The sequence below is a fragment of the Aethalodelphis obliquidens genome, unplaced genomic scaffold (assembly GCF_003676395.1).
Source record: "Aethalodelphis obliquidens isolate GAN/ISIS:26980383/991018 unplaced genomic scaffold, ASM367639v1 scaffold85, whole genome shotgun sequence".
In the NCBI taxonomy this organism is placed as follows: domain Eukaryota; kingdom Metazoa; phylum Chordata; class Mammalia; order Artiodactyla; family Delphinidae; genus Aethalodelphis; species Aethalodelphis obliquidens.
In genome coordinates this window covers 5,855,190-5,873,811 of record NW_020838029.1, presented here as the reverse complement: position 1 = coordinate 5,873,811, position 18,622 = coordinate 5,855,190, and the positions used below count along the sequence as shown (strand labels likewise).

The 18,622-nt window shown below is 49.1% G+C and overlaps 1 protein-coding gene across 1 annotated transcript; it reads right to left on the bottom strand.

The window, feature by feature from the left end:
• Window positions 1–459: 459 nt before the first annotated feature.
• On the bottom strand, window positions 460–17,227 carry LOC113613117 (ectodysplasin-A-like). Its single transcript, XM_027093576.1, has 6 exons — window positions 16,939–17,227; window positions 11,221–11,400; window positions 10,200–10,234; window positions 9,223–9,274; window positions 6,239–6,360; window positions 460–4,449 (listed from the first exon to the last, which is right to left on the bottom strand). The coding sequence occupies exons 1-6, from the start codon at window positions 17,075–17,077 to the stop codon at window positions 4,198–4,200; spliced, it is 780 nt and encodes a 259-aa protein (XP_026949377.1). The 5' UTR covers window positions 17,078–17,227; the 3' UTR covers window positions 460–4,197.
• Between the last annotated feature and the right edge of the window lie 1,395 nt (window positions 17,228–18,622).

Here is an 18,622-nt window from a genome sequence, read left to right as displayed (position 1 = left end):
TCATGGGGAGCTGGAGGCTGGATCTACCAAAGCTGTTTTAGGCTGAGGCCTGAAGAATGTTATAGATGCTACGGTCTCAAGCTGAGGGTGACTCCCTGCTGTGTCTTTGCCTCAGGACAATGTTCCTTTTTGCAGGACCTCTAGCCTGTCAGACATGCGGTTACAGGAAAAGACCTAGGTGATGGGGATGGGTGTGTGTGAGCTGGGGCGCAGAGAAGATGCGGGATGTTCTGACAGGAAATTCAGACCACCTTCTTCCTGCTGCCCCTTCTGAAATGGGTGCCTCGGTCCTTCCCCAAGCTCATGTGTGGTGTCAAAGAAACACCTAGTGGGAATTCCTTCACGGTCCAGTGGTTAGGATTCTGGGCTTTCCCTGCTGAGGGTACAGGTTCAGTCCTGGTCGGGGAACTAAGATCCCCCAAGCCACAGGGCACGGCCAACCGCCAGCACCACCACCAGAACAACAGCAAAAAAAAAAGAAGCAGCACCTAGCAGGTAGGAAGTGCTTAAGCTATCTTAAGAACAAGGGGAAAAAGCTTTATTTGCAAAGAATAAACCATTAATTTACACAAACTTACATCCCAGTTTATATACATTATGTATAGTTTATATACACAGTATCTCACACTGAATGCTGACCCCCAAAGCAGCACTGGGCCTGCTTCAGGCCATCCTCACCACAAAGCCCACCCCCCACACCCCAGCTGGAAGCTTTTTGACTAAAGAAATGACATACCCCAACTCTACTTGGAGAGAGCCCTGAAAAGGATTACCAAAAAAAAAAAAACCTCCAGTTCCATCTTTGTGCTCACATGGCCTAGGGAAGCCTCCAGGCAGGGACGGCACCTGAGGCAGCGCCAGAGTGGCCTCAGGACTCTGTGGTGTTGGGCCCATCTGGAGCCTTCCATCCAGAGGCAGAAGCTGGGAGAGTGCCCTGGGGATGGAAGCACTCTGGCCAAAGCTGTGGCTATCTTTCCCCGCCTGGCTGGGCTCCTGATGGGGGCCAAGAACTTCCAGCCTCGAGTCTGTGGGTGGTAGAAATAAGGGGGTTGTGTGGGACATGGACTGTTCCCCCCTCACCCTGCTGAGCCTGGAGGTTGGGGCTCCTTCACCTCGGGCTGCTCGCCTTCCGTCTCTGGGCCTCAGTTTCCACATGAGTAACATGGGGTAGAACGTAGGTTGGGCTAGACTCCCTCTAAGGGCCTCTCAAACTCTGAATCTATTTGCATCCACCACAAGTTACATAAAACACACATACTCACACGTGGCTCAAAGTCTTTGTTCACCTCCAGGGTCCCTAGCCCTTTACTGCTCATCAAAAGAAATTTGGCTCAGGGTGGATGAAGGGGAAAATAAGGCAAAGACAACAGTTTCTGAGGAACCAGTAGCTGAACAGCCCTCCATAGCTGCCTTTTGTGTCAGCTTTGGCTGTTGAAGCCGAAGCAGCTGGCAAAGCCCCCGCCATGCAATTCTCCTTCAAACCTGTCGTCCACTTGCTCACAAATGCCCTCATCCCATTCTCTATGCTAGCTTTGGCCTTCTGGAAAAGCCACATCTGTGTAATTCCAAGGTGTGAATCTAGTTCCACATTCTCTCAAGAGTAAACTGCTTCAATAACTTTGCAGCAACAGGGCTACTTCTTGCTTCCCTCATCACCCCTCTCCCTCCAGGGTTCCTTTTGAGGGGTGGCAATGAATAAAGGAGTCCTGTGCGAATCCTACTTCCCCTCTAATCCCCTCCATATCCGGAGAATAGGGTGGATGTCAGAATGTTCCTTTAGGGGAACAATTAAGAAGCCTTTTCCTTCCTTCATCTCACACCTTTTTGGCTTTAGAACCAGACCTCTCTCAGGTCTTCCCTGCATCCCTGAGAGATCCTGGTAGTACAGAGGTCTTTGTGGTATGGCAGAAAGAGATAAGGAGTCACTTAGTAGCTGCAGGAAGTGGCTAGTTCCTATAACCTGGCTGGAGGGTAACCAGAGGAGGTCCTTGTCCACAGTTGGGGCTCCATACACAGTGGTTGGTTGGTTTATTGGGTGGATGAAAGAACATGAGGGGCATCCATTCTGTGGGTACTGGAGGCCTGCTGCTTGGACATGGTACCAAGGGGATTCTTCTGAACACAAGAGCTCTAAGGTTGATGGGTATTTTCCAAAGAAATTGCCTACTCTTTTGCCCCAGAGCCCCTGGCAGCCAAGAGAAGAGGCGTTACCATCAAGGAATGAAAACTAGCCTCTTTGGGTTTCTCCCTAGGTCCCTCAAGGATTTGAGCTCCATATTACCATTTTTATTGGTTCTCTCTAGATTCCAAATTCAACACAATGCTGGGGCAGAACAGAATAGCTTTGTAATCAGACCTGGTTGAAAGCCCCAGGTTTGTGACTTAAGCTGGTCAAAGCACTTAACCTCTCTGAGCCTCGTCTAAACAATGGGATTGGTAATATTATCAAAGGAGATACGAGAGAAAGCACTTTACAGACTTTAAGGAGACGTTCTCATCAGATCCTGCTATAACTGAGGACTGTCTAAGGCACTTTCTAGGAGCTAGGGCCAAACACATGCCTCAAGTTTGCCCCAGCTGGGGTGGCAAGGCTATCACTAGCAGCCAGACGATGGTGGCGTAGCTCACCCCCTCTAGCCCTGACCCTTGAAGGGTCAAGCAGTGTATTTGCTTAGAAAGGGAAGGCACAGCAGAGAAATGAGTACCTCTTGTTCTTGGTGGATTTCAGCTGCCTGAAGGAGCTTATTCCCTCTCTCCTCAAAAGGAAACGTTTCAGGAGTAAGAGTAGCAGATTCTACAAGACTGGCCCTCCCAGCTTTGGGTTAGACTCAGCACCTAGACTGGGCCCACGCAGTTAGAAATAAGGCCCTTGAATGATCTTGTCATATGATTCGATGGGAAGCTTGGGGTTGTGGAGGCAGGTGTCTTTGGGCCTGACTAGAGGGCAGAGCCCTGCCCCGTGCCTAGACGCTGCCTCCTGCTGAGCCTGGATTCAGGGGAGCAGCCCTGGAGTCTATGGTGACTCTGCTGTGCTGTGGTTTTCCGGAGCCAGAGAGAAGAAAGGGGAATGTGGTTAGTAGGGCATCAGCTGCTGTCCTTTCGGACAAGGCCTGGGCTAATGACCACTTGGGTTGCAACACACTTGAAGAAAACCCTGTCCTAGCCTCAGCTCTTACCCTTTCCAGGTCAGGTAGAAAAGCTCTGTCTTGCCGAGGCCCAGGGTCAGTCTAGGGTTTGGGAATGTTAGCAGGCTAGCCTGGCAGCTGCCTAAATATTAGAATTTGAAGGAACTTCTGGAGGTCATCCAGTCCAACCCTTTGCCCCCAGACATGACTCGACTAGATGAATATTTGTGTTGCTTAATAAATGGAAAATTTCCTTTGTGCCCAGGTAATCTAAAGAGTATCCCAGACTCACATAAACCCAGGTCCCAGGATAGGCACCTGTCTCAGACAGAGGTAGGCTCTGGGGAGGAAGAAAACGGAGGTTCTCGCCAGGTTGGGAAGGGGACAATTGCGGGGGGACCCAAGGAGTCTTCTGAGCTTGGAGCACAGCTGTAAACAAAGTGAAAGACATGTGGCCCCAAGCACGGCCTCTGTTTCTTATGCAGGCAGGTTTCTGGCCATGCCCTGCAATTGCTCCAAGGAAAAGCAAACCTCCTGTCCTCAAAGCCCTGCCAGCTGCCGGGACGCGGCTCAGTGAGAGTGGGAAAACCATCTGGCAGGTTTCTCCCCTGGGCTCTGCCACAAGCACCTGCCTTTCCCTCCCTGCCCCTCTCTTTAGGTTGCAATGCTCCCCTCCTGCCCCGCCCCCGCCCCGCCCTTCGGGGTCAGAGGCTTGCCCCACAGTCTGGGCTGCACCTTTGCTAATTCTCGCCTGCTGCCTGAGCCCCTCACTTTAGTGCAACAAAATGACACCCGGGACCTCGAGGTTGAAGAGTCATGCCGGAAGCAGTCAACACGGAGCCAAGGAGGAAGGTTCTGCTTCATGTCCTGTTCACTCAAGGTCATTCTGGAAAGTCAAGCAGACCTTGTCATCCTGAAGTCACCGGGGAATAAATAGCACTAGGGCATTTTTCTCTGTGGCTGCTACACCCACACACCTCACTCCACAGCAGCACTTAGGTTCTGGAAGTCCCGGCTCCCTAACCTGGGGTAGGAGCACGGGCAGGGGCAAAACGGGATTGGGGGGGGAAATCTAGGATGCAGGGGCCTCGCCCAGCCTGATGGCCCCGAAGAAGGTGGTGTGCTTGCTCATGTTGATGGAGATGTCGGCGTGCACCATCTTCACGGCGATCTTCTGCCGCGCTTTGAGAAGGCAGACGCCCGCCGTGTAACACGTGTTGTAGTTGGTTTTGCCTGTCTCGATGCTGCGGGTGCACTGCAGGAAGGGCTTCTCGTCCACCACCACCTCATAGCTGGCAAAGTCAGTGAAGTTGATGTAGTATACCTGGGGGAGAGGCAACGAGAAGGGATTGGGGGCGAGCGGAAGGAGAGGGTGGGCCCTCCCCGGTGACCAGCAGACGCGACCTGCTCACGCGAGCTGCCACTGCACCTCTTGAAGGCACGCTAGCCGGCCAGCAGGACGGGCGGGGCGACAGGCTTATTCGCTGTCCTGCCTCCCCTCCACTGGGCTCAGGGGGTTAAGCAAACCTCTTTCAACAGCACACGGGTGGGAGACTCTGCAAGAGCCAGAACCATGCCTCATTCACCCCTTTACCTCCCCCAGCGCCCCCTCCCTGCCCCCTGCCCTCCAGCACAGTTCTCGGCACACATTAGGTGCTGGATCAGTGCTACAGACACAAACGAAGGCGAATCAATTTCCAATTTCCAGCCCCAGGGACCATTTGTAGATAAACTTAGCAGTTACTGATTCCCCAGGGAGGGCACAGGAAAAATCTGCGAGTTCTTCAGTTCTCTCCGCTTACACCCTGCTCCCCTGCGGCTGAATTTCTCTCACTGATTCTCCCAGTGCCCCTTGGCGCTCTCGTCTGATGATTGAGGAAACAGATGCAGAGGGATGGAGAACTATCCATCACAAATGAGATAAAGAATGTGGAAGGGCAAAACTAACTTCGTGGCCAGAAGGAAGTGCTAAGCTGTGTTCAGTGGCATGATGTCCAGGGCATTTTCCCAGTTTGCGTGGGGTACAAGGCCTGAGGCCACTCCCAGTTCTATACCAGGCCCAGAAAATTAATTTTTCTCTTCTTCACTACCCTTATCCTTCACACCCCACTCCCAGCTTTGATCCCCACCCCCACCAAATGGCACTTAGGACGTTGGGATCATACCCCTGGGGACTGGGACACTCATCTGTTGCCCTAACTCACTTTGTGGAAGGCTGTTCCCACCACAGCCTGTTCAGGAGGCTGCAGTGTATTCAGACGCCATACAGTTTCTTGGGTCAGGACCCAAGCTGTGCCAAGATGCTCAGTAGGCTCAGCAAATGCTCGCGAACCCACCTTCTCCGGCCACTCTCCTGGGAGACCCTTCTGCCGGCTCCAGCGTCCTTCTGTCCATCCACCTGCTTGCTGCCCGCCCCTCAGAAGCCCCGGCCTCAAGGCTCGCCCACCGCTCGCTCTGAGGAGCCACCCCATTGGAGACAAACAACAGGGGTGGAAGTGGATGGGCATTGGTTGACCTGGGGAGTGGGCCCTGGGCCAGGACGAGGACAAAAACAGAGGGCGAAAAGGGCTTGGAGAACGACAGCAGGGGAAGGCAAGAATGACAGAGAAGCAGAAAGGTAGAGAAACAAATGGGAGAAAGAAGGAGGAAAGACAGAAATCTTTTTGAGGTGGAGAGAAGGTCCGGAGGGGCACTCTCAGTCTTCATTATAAAGCCAGTAGTGTGGGAGGAAGGGGTCCTCAGCAGCCCTGGAACTGACTTGCAAAGAATATATACTAAGGCAGAGTTCAAGTTTGGCAGTAGAACCAAACAACTCAGTGGGGAAACTAGGGCCTGGGGCTCCGTAGGAGGGAATCAGATGGCAGGGCGTGGGATGGGCCTCTTTTCAGTTTTTCAGTCATATCTGGCTAGGAAAAAACCCCAGACAGCCCCCTCTCTCTTTCCTCCCTCTTTTCAACTCCCTCCCAGTGCGCCCTCCCCGCTCCCCTCCCTTCCCTCCCAAAGCAGGACGTTAGCCATTGGCTGGGCTGGGCTGGCTCCACAGTGCCCCCCTGTGGCCTGCACGAGATCTGCATTCTGGATATAAGAAGAGTTAGGCCTGAGACCGTACTCACTTCTACCTGACTATAGATGAAGTAGGTGCCGTCCACCAGTACCTCCAACTCCCCACTGCGGGGGTGTAGCTTAAACACCTTGGGGTTCATGGTGATCCGAGACCAATCATTGAGCACTCCACCTGAAAGATCTCAGTATGAGAGAAGGGCAGTCACTCAGTACATGTCAGAACTATCTGGGCAATAAACACAAGAAATATCAAGCCATACACAACCCCCAGCCCCATCCCAATACAACCTGGATAGCCCAGGATGCCAAGCTTTAAGAACAGCATCTGGAAGCAGAGAAAGCAGTCTGTTTGTAAAGTGGCAGCTAGGCCTGCCTCAGGCCCGTGGGGTCTGCCTGTCCTTCTTCTTCTCTCCTTTCCTGACCCCTCTGTCTGGAACGATATTTAACCAACATCTTCTAGCTGGAATTGGGGGGGAGGTAAGAAGAGGGCGGGCACGCTGCCCTATTTTCTTTGTTGTTCTGGGGCCTGCACAGGCAAAATCCAGACACTGAGGGGCAGGCTAGGTCTTATTATTCCATTTCATCTCACCAGCTATAGCTCCTGAATCCCTCTCCTGTCTTACAGGTTCATGGGTTTTCTCCTTGCCCTTAAGAGATTCCTTTCTATAGTACCTCCACACCCACTCCTTTCTGGAAAGCCTCGCTGGGCCCCCAGGAAACCACTCAGCCCAAGGAACTGTCTACCCGGAGAACCTTAGGGATCAGGTGTGAGTCAGACTTCATGGCAGCCGGAGCAAGTGACCACCAGTAATAAAGCCCGGTAGGGGAGAGGGATCCTTACGAGAGTGAGGGATAGACCGCAACGCAGCACTAGAACCAACCAAAGGGATGGAGAGGGTGTCTGGGCACTGAGGCACCCCAGCAAAGCATGTCTCTCAGTAATACACCATATGGGGTGGAGGGTCAGTCACTCCACCTTGGCTGGACGGTGGGGGCTGGCATGTGAGGGAGGAGGAAAAGCTTCCCTTTCCATCCTGCAGCAAGGGGGATGTTCCTTCCCACCTCAAGAGGAGGGAGTCCAGGCCTAAGGAGCCTTCTAGCCTCAAAACCATCCATTCTTCATTCGAGAAAATATGTTTTGAAAGTCCATCCTTGGCTAGTCTCAGGAGGTCTGCCTTTCTGAGGTGTAAGGAAACTGGCCTTCTAGAAAAGGTGCCCGTCTTCCCTTAAGGTGATAAGCAGATGGGATAGGAGTTTGGAGGAGATGCCCTGGCTCTGCCCCTCACGGAGGACGGCTCTGCATGGTATCTTGCTACCCCTGATGCCCTCACTCTTTATTTTAAATTTTAATTTATTTAGTTTTGGCTGTGTTGGGTCTTTGTTGCTGCGCGCGAGCTTTCTCTAGTTGCGGCGAGCGGGGGCTACTGTTTTTTGTGTTGCGGTGCATGGGCTTCTCATTGCGGTGGCTTCTCTTGTTGCAGAGCACGGGCTCTAGGCACACAGGCTTCAGCAGTTGTGGCGCACGGGCTTAGTTGCTCCACAGCATGTGGGATCTTCCCGGACCAGGGCTCGAACCCGTGTCCCCTGCATTGGCAGGCGGATTTTTAACCACTGAGCCACCAGGGAAGCCCTGATGCTCTCACTCTTGCTTCTGTTGGAACTAAAGATCAGCATATACTACTAGGGATTGGCCCAGAAGGGTTGGAACCAGTCTTGTTATGTGGTGGGAGCAAAATCAGTAGCTTCTGGCATAACATTGAGGCCACCCATCGAGACACCCAAACAAATCTATTTCCTGCCTGTCTCACCCTTCTCTGGACAGATGGTGATCATGGCCCATCCAGGGCCCTGGGGCCCAAGGTACTTGGTCCCAGCAGGACTGCTTAGGTTTTGGTGCCATTCTGTTCCTACTTATATTTCTGAGGTGATTGAGTCAGGCATTCTGGTGGCACTCCAGGATGTAGCCAAGCCCGATCATTAAGGAAGCAGAGCACAGCCAGTTCAGGACTGACTGGGCTCTTAGAAGCTGTCCCCATGCAGCAGGTTTCTGAACCTTCATTTACTGTTTCTGTACTCACAGCCCCTCCCAGTAAGCGTCTGGCATCTTGGCTGGCTTGCTGCTTCCCGAGGCTCCTGGGGGTTCACGCATTTTAGGCTTTGTGCACCCTGGGGACCGGACATTATTTCAAAGCGCCGTTCTTTAATGAACGTTCATGTCTCTTTGAGGAAGAAAATGAAGCTAATCATTCAGTGGAGTATACACACACATCTCTGAAGTGGCATAGTGCGGTGGAGAGAGTCAAACAGATGTGGTTTTGAATCCCAGCTCCTACACTTAACGGAAACCTTGGGCCAGTTAATTAACTTCTCTGAGCTTCAGTTTCTGTCTCTGTAAAAAGGAGCTAATGCCTACCTTTGTCGTGAGGATCAAATCAAATCAAAGACAAAGAAAGTATGTTGAAAACTCTAAAGTACCATACAGATATAAGGCAGTAGATTTAGTATGGTGTTGTCCAATTTGTCTGGCACTCTGTTTCCCCACCTTTTAAATGCAGGGATTACACTAAATTAGGGTTTCTAACCTCCTGAAATCCACCCCCCTTTTTCATAGACACTAGCATCTCAACATGCCCCCCACTTCCCTGAGAGAAATGCCTCCTCCACCCATTTTCTGTGTAGACCCATCAGACAAGAAGATTCGATTTTATGTCGTTCTACTTTCTCTAATTTGTATTGTGAAAATGGTGATAAAACTACACATATCCCCAACGGTGACTCTGATTCAGCCTCCACCTCCCAAGAATCCCTGGTTTAGACAATGTCTCAAGTCCCTTTCAGCTTCCTCATCAGCGATTCTAAATGCAATTTGTAGCAACCTTAGGGCAAGCAATTACTCAGGACAGCCAGCAGAGGGCAAAATGGAGTAGAGAATGGCCCCTAATGTCAAGGGTACCTCAGGGGCCTGGGAGGAACAAGGCTGGGGGTAAGGGGAGGAGAAACTCTCCTTAGGGAGAGAGCCTACTTTGACTCTTACCATTCTTGACTTGGATTGCTGACCCTTGGCCCTGTAGATGCACCACGGCTGGCTGGGAGGATAAGAAGGACAGAGAGAGTAGTCACTGTGAGAAATGGCTGCTTGCTCAGCCACCAGTTGCCAGGATTCCACCTCTGGTTTCTAGTCTTCATTTGTATCCCAATTCTGATCCCTCTCCCCTTTCTTGGGATGCGAGTGGCCACATTTCTACTAGAGGGTAATATGATTTTGTAGCTCTGCCACTTCATAGCTGTGTGACCTCGGCCAAATGTTATGCTTCTGAGCCTCATTTCGCTAACTGTGAAATGGGGATCATGAGAATCTCTGTCTGACCTCTCTCACAGGGATGTCTGAAGATCAACTGAGGTGATGAATATAAAATGCCCTGCAAGCCGTCAAGCACCGTGCAACTGTGTAGATTGATCGCCGTGACCAAACAGCTGTAGTGAGGGAGGCTGAGATGAGACAAGGCGAGGCGGCGGAACCTGCCAGTAGAGACGGATCAGGAAGCTCAGAGACTAGGGAGGAGTCCTTCAGGCCGTGAAGGCAGAAGTCTAGGCTGGGCTTGACCCAGAGCTGGTTGGCTGATTTTCAAGGACATACTCTTAAACTTCTAAGCTGCTGATGTCAGGTGGTCTGAGGGCCGACAAGGTGTCTGGGGTGGCCGGGGAGGCAGAGATCCAGGTGAATAGGCCTGACTGGCAGCTGACTATTGGGTTTGGCAATGGTGACCCTCTGTCTCCTGGGGAATGGGGAAAAATGGCCATGACAAGACTCAGTTCCCTTGCTAAAGGCAGGCCCTGAGGCAAAGCTTTTCTATTCATAGAGATGGAGGAGGCTGTGAATGAAGAACCTCAGAACCTCCAGGGTCTCCTCACAAGATAAAGCCTCAGCAAATTGAATAGGGAGCAAACTCAAGGGTGGCTCTAGCCTGTGGTCTTCCCTCCTCTCCAGCAAGAGAGCAATTCCCAGCCAACCTGGTTTTCTCGAGTTCCAGCTTTATCAGCAGCACCTGCAAAATAGGACAGGCCAGTCAGAGGGCGTCTCTTTCTATTTCCTTTACTCCTCACCTAGGCAGCCAGTGGCACTGAGCTTTTGCTCCCTGTAGTGAAGCCCTGTCTGAGTGTTATTTTCCAGGGCTCAGAAATGGAGGGAGAGTCAGGGTGTGATGCAGGGCACTGGGGTAGGAGAGGACACTCCTTCCTTCTCTTACTTGCTCCCGACCTGCATCTTCAGTGGGCCTAGCAACCAGCAGGGAAACTGGCCTCTCACCAACGCTGGTCTAAGGGAAGTACCACCGAGCACCTATGGAGACAGAGAAGAGTGTTTTCCTGCCACCACGTGACCCCGAGACGACGGTGCTCGCTTCTTTAACCTTTTGCTCCCTTTCTATTAATTTCCTTCATAGAGCGCATTGCCATTTGTAAATACCTTGCTTCTTTACTTGTCTCTCTCCTCCTGTAGGACATAAATTCCACGAGAACAGGGACCACTTATCAATATATCTCTTGCACATAGAAAGTGCTCAATTAATATTTGTGGAAAGATTGGATGGGAAGAAAAACCCTAACTGCATCTCTTGGGGCCACGGTGACATGGATTAGCCCTGTTTGAACTATGAGTCAAAGAATCTGAGTCTTGTGGCAGTAAAGACCCAGAGAAATCAGCTGTAAAGACTCCATTTCTGTAAAGCCCCAAGATACAAGAGGGGAATAGGAGAAGGAAATAACAACTGACCTAAGCCCAGGTAGTCTGACTCCTGTCAACTTCAATTAGGCAGGTTTGGATCTGGATCTATATCTTTTGGATGCCCTTCTGGGCCCAAAGGGAAAGATGCAAAGAGATTAAATGCTCTTCAAATGGGCAATGTGGTGGGGGGAAGGATATAGTGCACACCAGTGTACACCACCATTTGAAAATGCTCTTGGGATCACCCACTCTTGCTCTATAAGAGAACTTTTAAGGAGCCTAGGAGGGTGGAGAGATGGAAGAACTCACCAGAAGGTCCCTGGAGACCAGGGGGTCCTTGAGGACCAGGAGGACCTGGAGGGCCAGGTGGTCCCATAACAGTTGTTCCTGGAATTCCAGGAATCCCTGGAATCCCTGGGGGTCCTTGGGGTCCTGGAGGTCCTGGAGGTCCTGGGGGGCCATTGGGCCCAGGAGGTCCTGCCTTCTTTCCTGAAAGACAAGATTAGGTATTACATTTGTAGTTATTGACTGAGAATGTACTGTCAGGAGTTCCTCAGCCTTCTAATGACACAAAGTCGGCCCTCTGGGAGTTCCTGCTCTTAAAGAGGTGGATACTTTTATCATACGTCATACACACACACACACACACACACACACACACACACACACACACACTCCCTACCCTGTTTCATGAATAATCATTTACAGGTTGGGTTTGAAGATATAATGGCCCTCAAGGAGCTCAGTCTAGTGGGGAAACAGACACAGTCACACGATAGTAGAAGTGCTGCATTAGTGGTAGGGACAAAATGCTGGAGAGGTCAGGGAAGGCTTCAAAAAGGAGGTTACAGTTCGGCTAAGTCCAAAGGATCAGAATTGCCAAGTGGCTAGACCTATGGGTCACTTTTTAGAATTGAGAACTGGGCTATTGTTGAAGAGTGTGGCTTTCACATTTATTGTCCAGGCCTGACCTTAGGAAGAATATTGGCTCCAGGAAGGTTTCCTATAGGAGTCGGGATGTACAGGGACTTGGGCTTGGGATGGAGGTGGGAATGTGGGATTGGAAGGAGTCTGGGAGATGAGAGGTGGGGGAGGGGAGGGCGAGGGAGGGAAGGGGGGGAGAGAGAGAGAGAGTGAGAGAGAGACAGAGAGGGCTCGAGCACCATAAGGAAAGAAGGGGCAGTGGAGAGCACAGAGCTGAGCTGAGGAGGAAGCAGCAGGCAGGTTTTTGCTTTCTCAGCTGACCCCTCTAAACCCTAGTTTTAAAGATCTCTGGGAAAGGAAATTCTTCAAACTCCCTTGGTAACATGTTCCAATGTTTATTACCCCCTCACTGTTAGGAAGTTCTTCTGTATATTGAACTGAAATTCCTCCTGTGGCAGTTTAAGCTCTTATTCTATTGTTTGTATAGATAGAGAAGAATAGCTACCATCATGCACACAATAACCCTCATGTGCTCAAAGACATTAAGTCATCTATCAACCTCTATTTTTATAGGCTAAATAATCTGGCTTCCCAAAGTCTTTTCTCAGAGGCCCTATTCTTGAATGTATTATTAATCAAGCCACCAGATCCTCCCCGTTTCCTCCTCGCTATCCTTTCAGAGCAGTCTCAGCCTTCTTATTCCATATTCCAGTCCTTCCCACATCCCCGCCAGAATGTAGCTATGTTAACAGAGTCATAACTGTGGTTTTGAACCAAACCCTCCAGTTCCTCCTGTTTAACCTCCTCTGCTCCATGCAGTCCAATTCAAGCACTGCAGGTGGTCACAGGTGGGTGACTGCTTCCTCCCTTCCCCGCTTTTTCACAATCTTGTGGAAGTCTCAGGAATGGGAGCCTTTCCCCAGACTCCATCATGGTGTCTTCACCTGTGATTCTTTCTTCCTTTTTAAATATAACCCTGTCAAGTCTCATTTAAATACCTCCTTCCTGACTCTGCCTCCTGGCTCCCTGGGCTCTCAGGGAGGAGAATCCTGTTCTGATTTATCAGGTCCTCTTTTAAGAAGAATGCCGCGTGCTCAAGAAACCCAGTCCTCATGGCAATGCCACTCAAGAGGTCACTTGTCCATGTCTAACCACATCTGCATTTGCAATGAAACAACAGGGTCATTGCGGGGCCCCTTCCCCAGGGAGGAAAGTAAGGAAGGTCCATAGAGCTTCTCTCTCACGGAGAGACAGGAGTCTTAGCGTTTTCCCTGCACTTAGCAGCAGAAGACTGAATCTGCCCAGTTTTGAGATCTAGCAAATTTTAAGATGCCGAACAGGAAAGCCATCTCCCTTCAGATTTGGGCAGCTTCCAAGTCAGGCTTATTCAGCGCCCAAGTTTCAATTCCGGCTAGTGTAGTGGAGAGAACAAGGAATCTGTAGTCAGGAGATAAGGCTGTAAGCCTCAGCTCTGCCACGGATGTATACTTCGGGTAAATCCCTTCCTCTCCTTGAGCCTTAGTTTCTCCATTGGTAAAACGAGGAGCTTGGCCTCAATGATTTCTCTAAGTTTCCTCCCAAGACTGAGGTTCCATAAGGAGGATTGACGTACCCCTGGCAGTCAGGAAACTTCCCTAGCCTGGTTATAAAGTCTGCTTCTCTCTCATTCTTCTCTGAGTGGCACAGACACAGGGGATGGTGCATAGTAGGCTGTCCTCTGTCCCAGAATGTCCAGGCCTAACAGTGATTTTTGAGCTAGAGGGGCTTCTGTGGGTAGTGTGAACTTTAGTGTCAAGATTGTGAGTCTCCTGTGATTGTTAAAGTAATTTTGGAAGAATTAGAGCCAGAAACTCCTGCAGTGAAAGTGAATAATGGTTGCAGTGTAAACAGAGAATGTTCACTTATGAAAATGCTAGAAGGCATCTGAGAACAAGCTCCTGCTGGGATCTAGTTCTGCAGCTGGTCCTCTTTGCTCCTCTGCAACCAGGTTTAAGTAACTGTGCTTGTCATCCTTGCATCCTTACAGAAAGTTGGCCCACAGAGGAGCATGTACAAAATGGCCCCTGGACCAAGAAGATGACTTTAGAGGACTGTATTCCTTCTCTGGATTTCCTTACTCTAACAGAGTACCTCACGATACAAAAGCCCAGAGACTTTTGTACTTATCAAGTTACCCTGTGTAGTCTTAGATGCAAGAATACACACGTTCTTTTAGTGAAGCTCAAATTGTTGAAAGAATGAACTAAAAGCAAGAGATGGGGGGGGGGGGGGAGAGAGAGAGAGAGAGAGAGAGAGAGGGAGAGAAAGTTATGGGAGGGGGAAAATTCCATTAAAGGATGGAAATTAAATGAACAACTCAATTACCTCTTCAGGCATGTGTCTATTCACTGTGTCCATGGAAATCGGTATTAAATGGCTTCTAAATCGCTTTCAGCCAAGGCAAATGTTTAAAGCCTATGTGCATTCTCTTCCCAATAGTGGCCCACATACAAGGTAGCAGTGCTGGGCAGTGATCCAAGTCACTACCAGAGGCACTGGGATCTCTTGAGTTTGTAATTTCAGAGCTTCTCGCCTAGAAAGCTGCCTTCCATTACCACCAGCAAGTGTGTTCTCTCGGTGCTCACCCCTTGGATGACACTTCAAATGGGTGCTGCTCCCCACCACACACATGCCCTATATTTGGGTAAATCACTAGCCTACTTGCTGTTCCCCCAGACATGACATGTTCTTTCATGCCTCTGAGAGATTTCAGTATGTAGTTTTCTTTGCTGGAATATTCTTCCCCTTCTTTTTGCCTCATCCTTCAAAGTCTAGGTTAGATAATGTTTTCTCTGAGATGTGGGACCAAGCATGGGAAGCTCATGCTTCTATAATTGCACTTTTTAAAATACTGTACTTCAATTATTTGTGTGTGTTTCCATGACTCCAACTATACCGGGAGATTTTGGAGGGCAGTAACCATTTTTCTTCATCTCTGTATCTCTCTTCCTGACAATTACAAGATGCTTATTCACTGTCTAGTGAATGAGTGAGTGGGGAAAAAAAACTTAGTAGCTGTCATTAGAAAGTGCTCTCAAGTCTACCTATTAAGAAAGAAAGGAAGGGGACTTCCCTGGTGGTGCAGTGGTTAAGAATCCACCTGCCAGTGCAAGGGACACAGGTTCGATCCCTGGTCCGGGAAGATCCCACATGCCATGGAGCAACTAAGCCAGTGCACCACAACTACTGAGCCCGCATGCCACAACTACTGAAGCCTGCGTGTCACAGCTACTGAAGCCCGCATGCCTAGAGCCCATGCTCTGCAACAAGAGAAGCCACTGCAATAAGAGGTACACGCACTGCAACGAAGAATAGCCCCCGCTCGCTGCAATTAGAGAAAGCCTGCGTGCAGCAACGAAGACCCAATGCAGCCAGAAATAAATAAATAAATAAATAAATAAATTTATTTTAAAAAAGCAAGAAATAAAGGAAGTCATCCCTGGGCTTGTGCTAGGAGCAGAGAGTGTCCTTGTCCAGGCCAGGGGAGCTTTCTAGGTTTGTTAAAATTTCTGTCTTAAAGGGATGTGATAAGAACAGAAAACTACACACTTGAAAGTCAAATTTGGCGCAGTGTTTAAGAATCCGCCTGCCAATGCAGGGGACATGGCTTCGAACCCTGGTCCGGGAAGTTCCCACATGCCGCGGAGCAACTAAGCCCCGTGCGCCACAACTACTGAGCCTGCGCTCTAGATCCTGCAAGCCACAACTACTGAAGCCCGCGTGCCTAGAGCCCATGCTCTGCAACAAGAGAAGCCACCGCAATGAGAAACCCGTGCACCGCAACGAAGAGTAGCCCCCACTCGCTGCAACTAGAGAAAGCCCGTGCGCAGCAACAAAGACCCAACACAGCCAAAAATAAATAAATAAATTTATTTTTTAAAAAAGTCACATTTACTTTCTTAAAAGACAGAATAGCTTGGTGAATGCCCAGGCTCCACAAAGAAAGGTTTCCTCACTGACTCCAGTTCTCTGGCTATTTTCCAATTTTGCTCAGCTCATGTCCTTAGGGGCCAGGCCATTCTTCAGCTTCTTTACAACAGGGACACAGGTTTCCCATGTGGTCCACGGCATCTCAAGCCACCAGAGTACCCTAGTACTCAGAGAAGTGGCAGGAGGCAGCTGAAGCCAGTCTTTCGGGCCTAGTCTGGGATTGATAATCTACTCTGTAAAGCTCTGGAAATGTTAACAGACAGAATCATTTCGCTTAGAGCATTTTAATGAAAACTCATGAATTTCACTCTATTTTCCTCCCAGGTCAGAACACAGAAAAAAATAGGTACTTAAAATACTCGTTTCGTGGTTGGTTCTTTTAGTCCTAAGGAGTGGACCACATTCCCTGGTCCTGTCTTTTGGAACCTGTTCTGTCTTTGGTTTCTCCTCTTCAGGCAGGCAAGCACTTGTACAAACTCGTGGGCCATTCCCATTGCAAGTACACTGGAGACTTACAGACCCAACAACGGCACAATGGATCCACTCAACTAGGAGATTCTTGGAAAAGACTAAATGATCAGGGTACTACTACAGCTGAGGTTTTTCCATCACAGAGAAAATGATATTGAAACCCCAGAGCAAGAAATACCTTCCCTGACCCTCTGAGAAATAGGAGAGGGATAGCTTTTAGGCCAAAAAATAGGGTACTGACATCTCTCAAGAGGTAGTATACCTAGTCCCTACAAGCAGTCTCAGGACTTCATTCATACCTGGCCACTGATTTGATAAAGGAGGGGGAAAAAAGGAGAAAGGAGAAGGGCAGGGGAAAGAGTAAGGAAGAATGAAGGAAAGAGATGTAAAATGAATTGTATGGAAGAGGGAACAAGGAAGAAAAGCAAAAACAACTTTCACATGTTGCTAGGAAGCAATTCTATCTTTCATGGATCATCACTGAAAAATGATATATATTTCTTATTCCTTGGAAGCTACAATACTCAAGAAGATCACACATGATTGAGTAAAATAATGGACATCCAGCATTGAACGAATATAAAAATCCTTCTCCCTTGATTTTTTCTTCTAATTTTAGAAAAGACATGACAGCAATTTTACAAAATCAGGAGCTTGACTTACCCTTTTTCTTGTTTTTAACTGGACCTGTTAAAAAGAGAAAATGGAAAACTAAGTCACTGGAAATTAACATAAAGTGTTGATTCTTCAAGACAGTCACAGGAGGAATCCCCAGGACACTGCAAATTTGAGGGAGCCCCATGCTAAGGGTCAGGTTATTGGCAAGGTATCGCCCAACTATCAAACCTCCCCAATCTGTCTCTGACTGTTGTAACAATAAAGTTACAAGGAAGATTCTTCCCTAGGAAGAAAAATATTTCAGGCTTAGTCTTTGGAGTGAGGGAATGGGTACTTTGCCATAAAGATGAAATGCCCAGAAATGCAGAACTCAACAACCTTAGGACGGCATTCCATTAATTATGCAAGTCCTGAGATTGCAGAGTCACGCATTCAGGTCAGGAAGTGATGTGAAGTCTCATGTGTTGAAGCTGGAAGGAGAAAAGGGTCATTTTCATGGAAGGAGCAGAGCAGCGGCAGTTTACTTTTTAGTCACTTCCTTATCGTTATTCAAATCGTTAGTTATTAAAACAGTGCAACCATAATACATTCATCTGGGGGCCACATGCATTCCCACTGTAATTTAACATAAGTTAACAGACACTTTAAAAGAAGTGCCAACAGTTTCATTGACAATGAAATCACAAGCATTTTCTGGGGAATTACTTCTAAAGAAAACATTTCTAATCAATTGAGGGCACTCAGAAAACCCAAGGCTTTTCTCATATAGTTAGGTAACAATCACTCCTCAGACATACACAATTTAGGTGTCTCCCAGACATGCAGGCATGTTTTTCCCTACTGGGGACTCAATTCACTTCATTCTGTAGGTGGATTTGATTTTCTTTAGGCGCACATATTTAAAAATCTGTTCCAAACTCCCATGAAGACCCTACTGGACAACAATAAACCCCTGTCAGTGCCCTCAGGAGCTCACAAAAAGACCAGCATTTGTATACTGTTTTTTTTGCGGTATGCGGGCCTCTCACTGTTGTGGCCTCACCCGTTGCGGAGCACAGGCTCCGGACGCGCAGGCTCAGTGGCCATGGCTCACGGGCCCAGCCGCTCCGCGGCATGTGGGATCTTCCCGGACCAGGGCACGAACCCGTGTCCCCTGCATCGGCAGGCGGACTCTCAACCACTGCGCCACCAGGGAAGCCCCTGTATACTCTTTTATAGACTAAAAAATCTATTTCCATTTATCATCTCATTTTATTCTTGCAACAAGCTTGGAATGGTCTTTACCTATAAGAGCAGGCTCTATCAAAGATTCTGTCTGAGCAGACTTCAATCAGAAGTCAGTAAAGTCTCTAACTTGGAGGGCTGCCAGCGTGGCCATCAGAGCTTGCACAGGTCCCTCGAAAACCAATGTCTGTGTAGACTTCCCTGGCAAAGTAATTTCACGTGCAACAGTAGGTATTATTATGCGCAGGGGATGTTTATGGTTGGGTTAAGCAACCTGCTGCACTTAAGGTCATGATCCTCCACTCTTTTATCCTCATTTTTTTCTCTCTTTCTCTCCTCCCAGTTCTTGGTCTTCTTTCTTTACTGCCGATCTTGTATGTTTTTAACAACATTGAGAGCTCCTGAGAATGTACACAGAGGTTCTGGCAAGGAAGCACAGCTACACAGATACTACTGACTAAGAGACAGCCTGAGAAGGGCCACCTCCTTGAACCAGAAAGCTGTC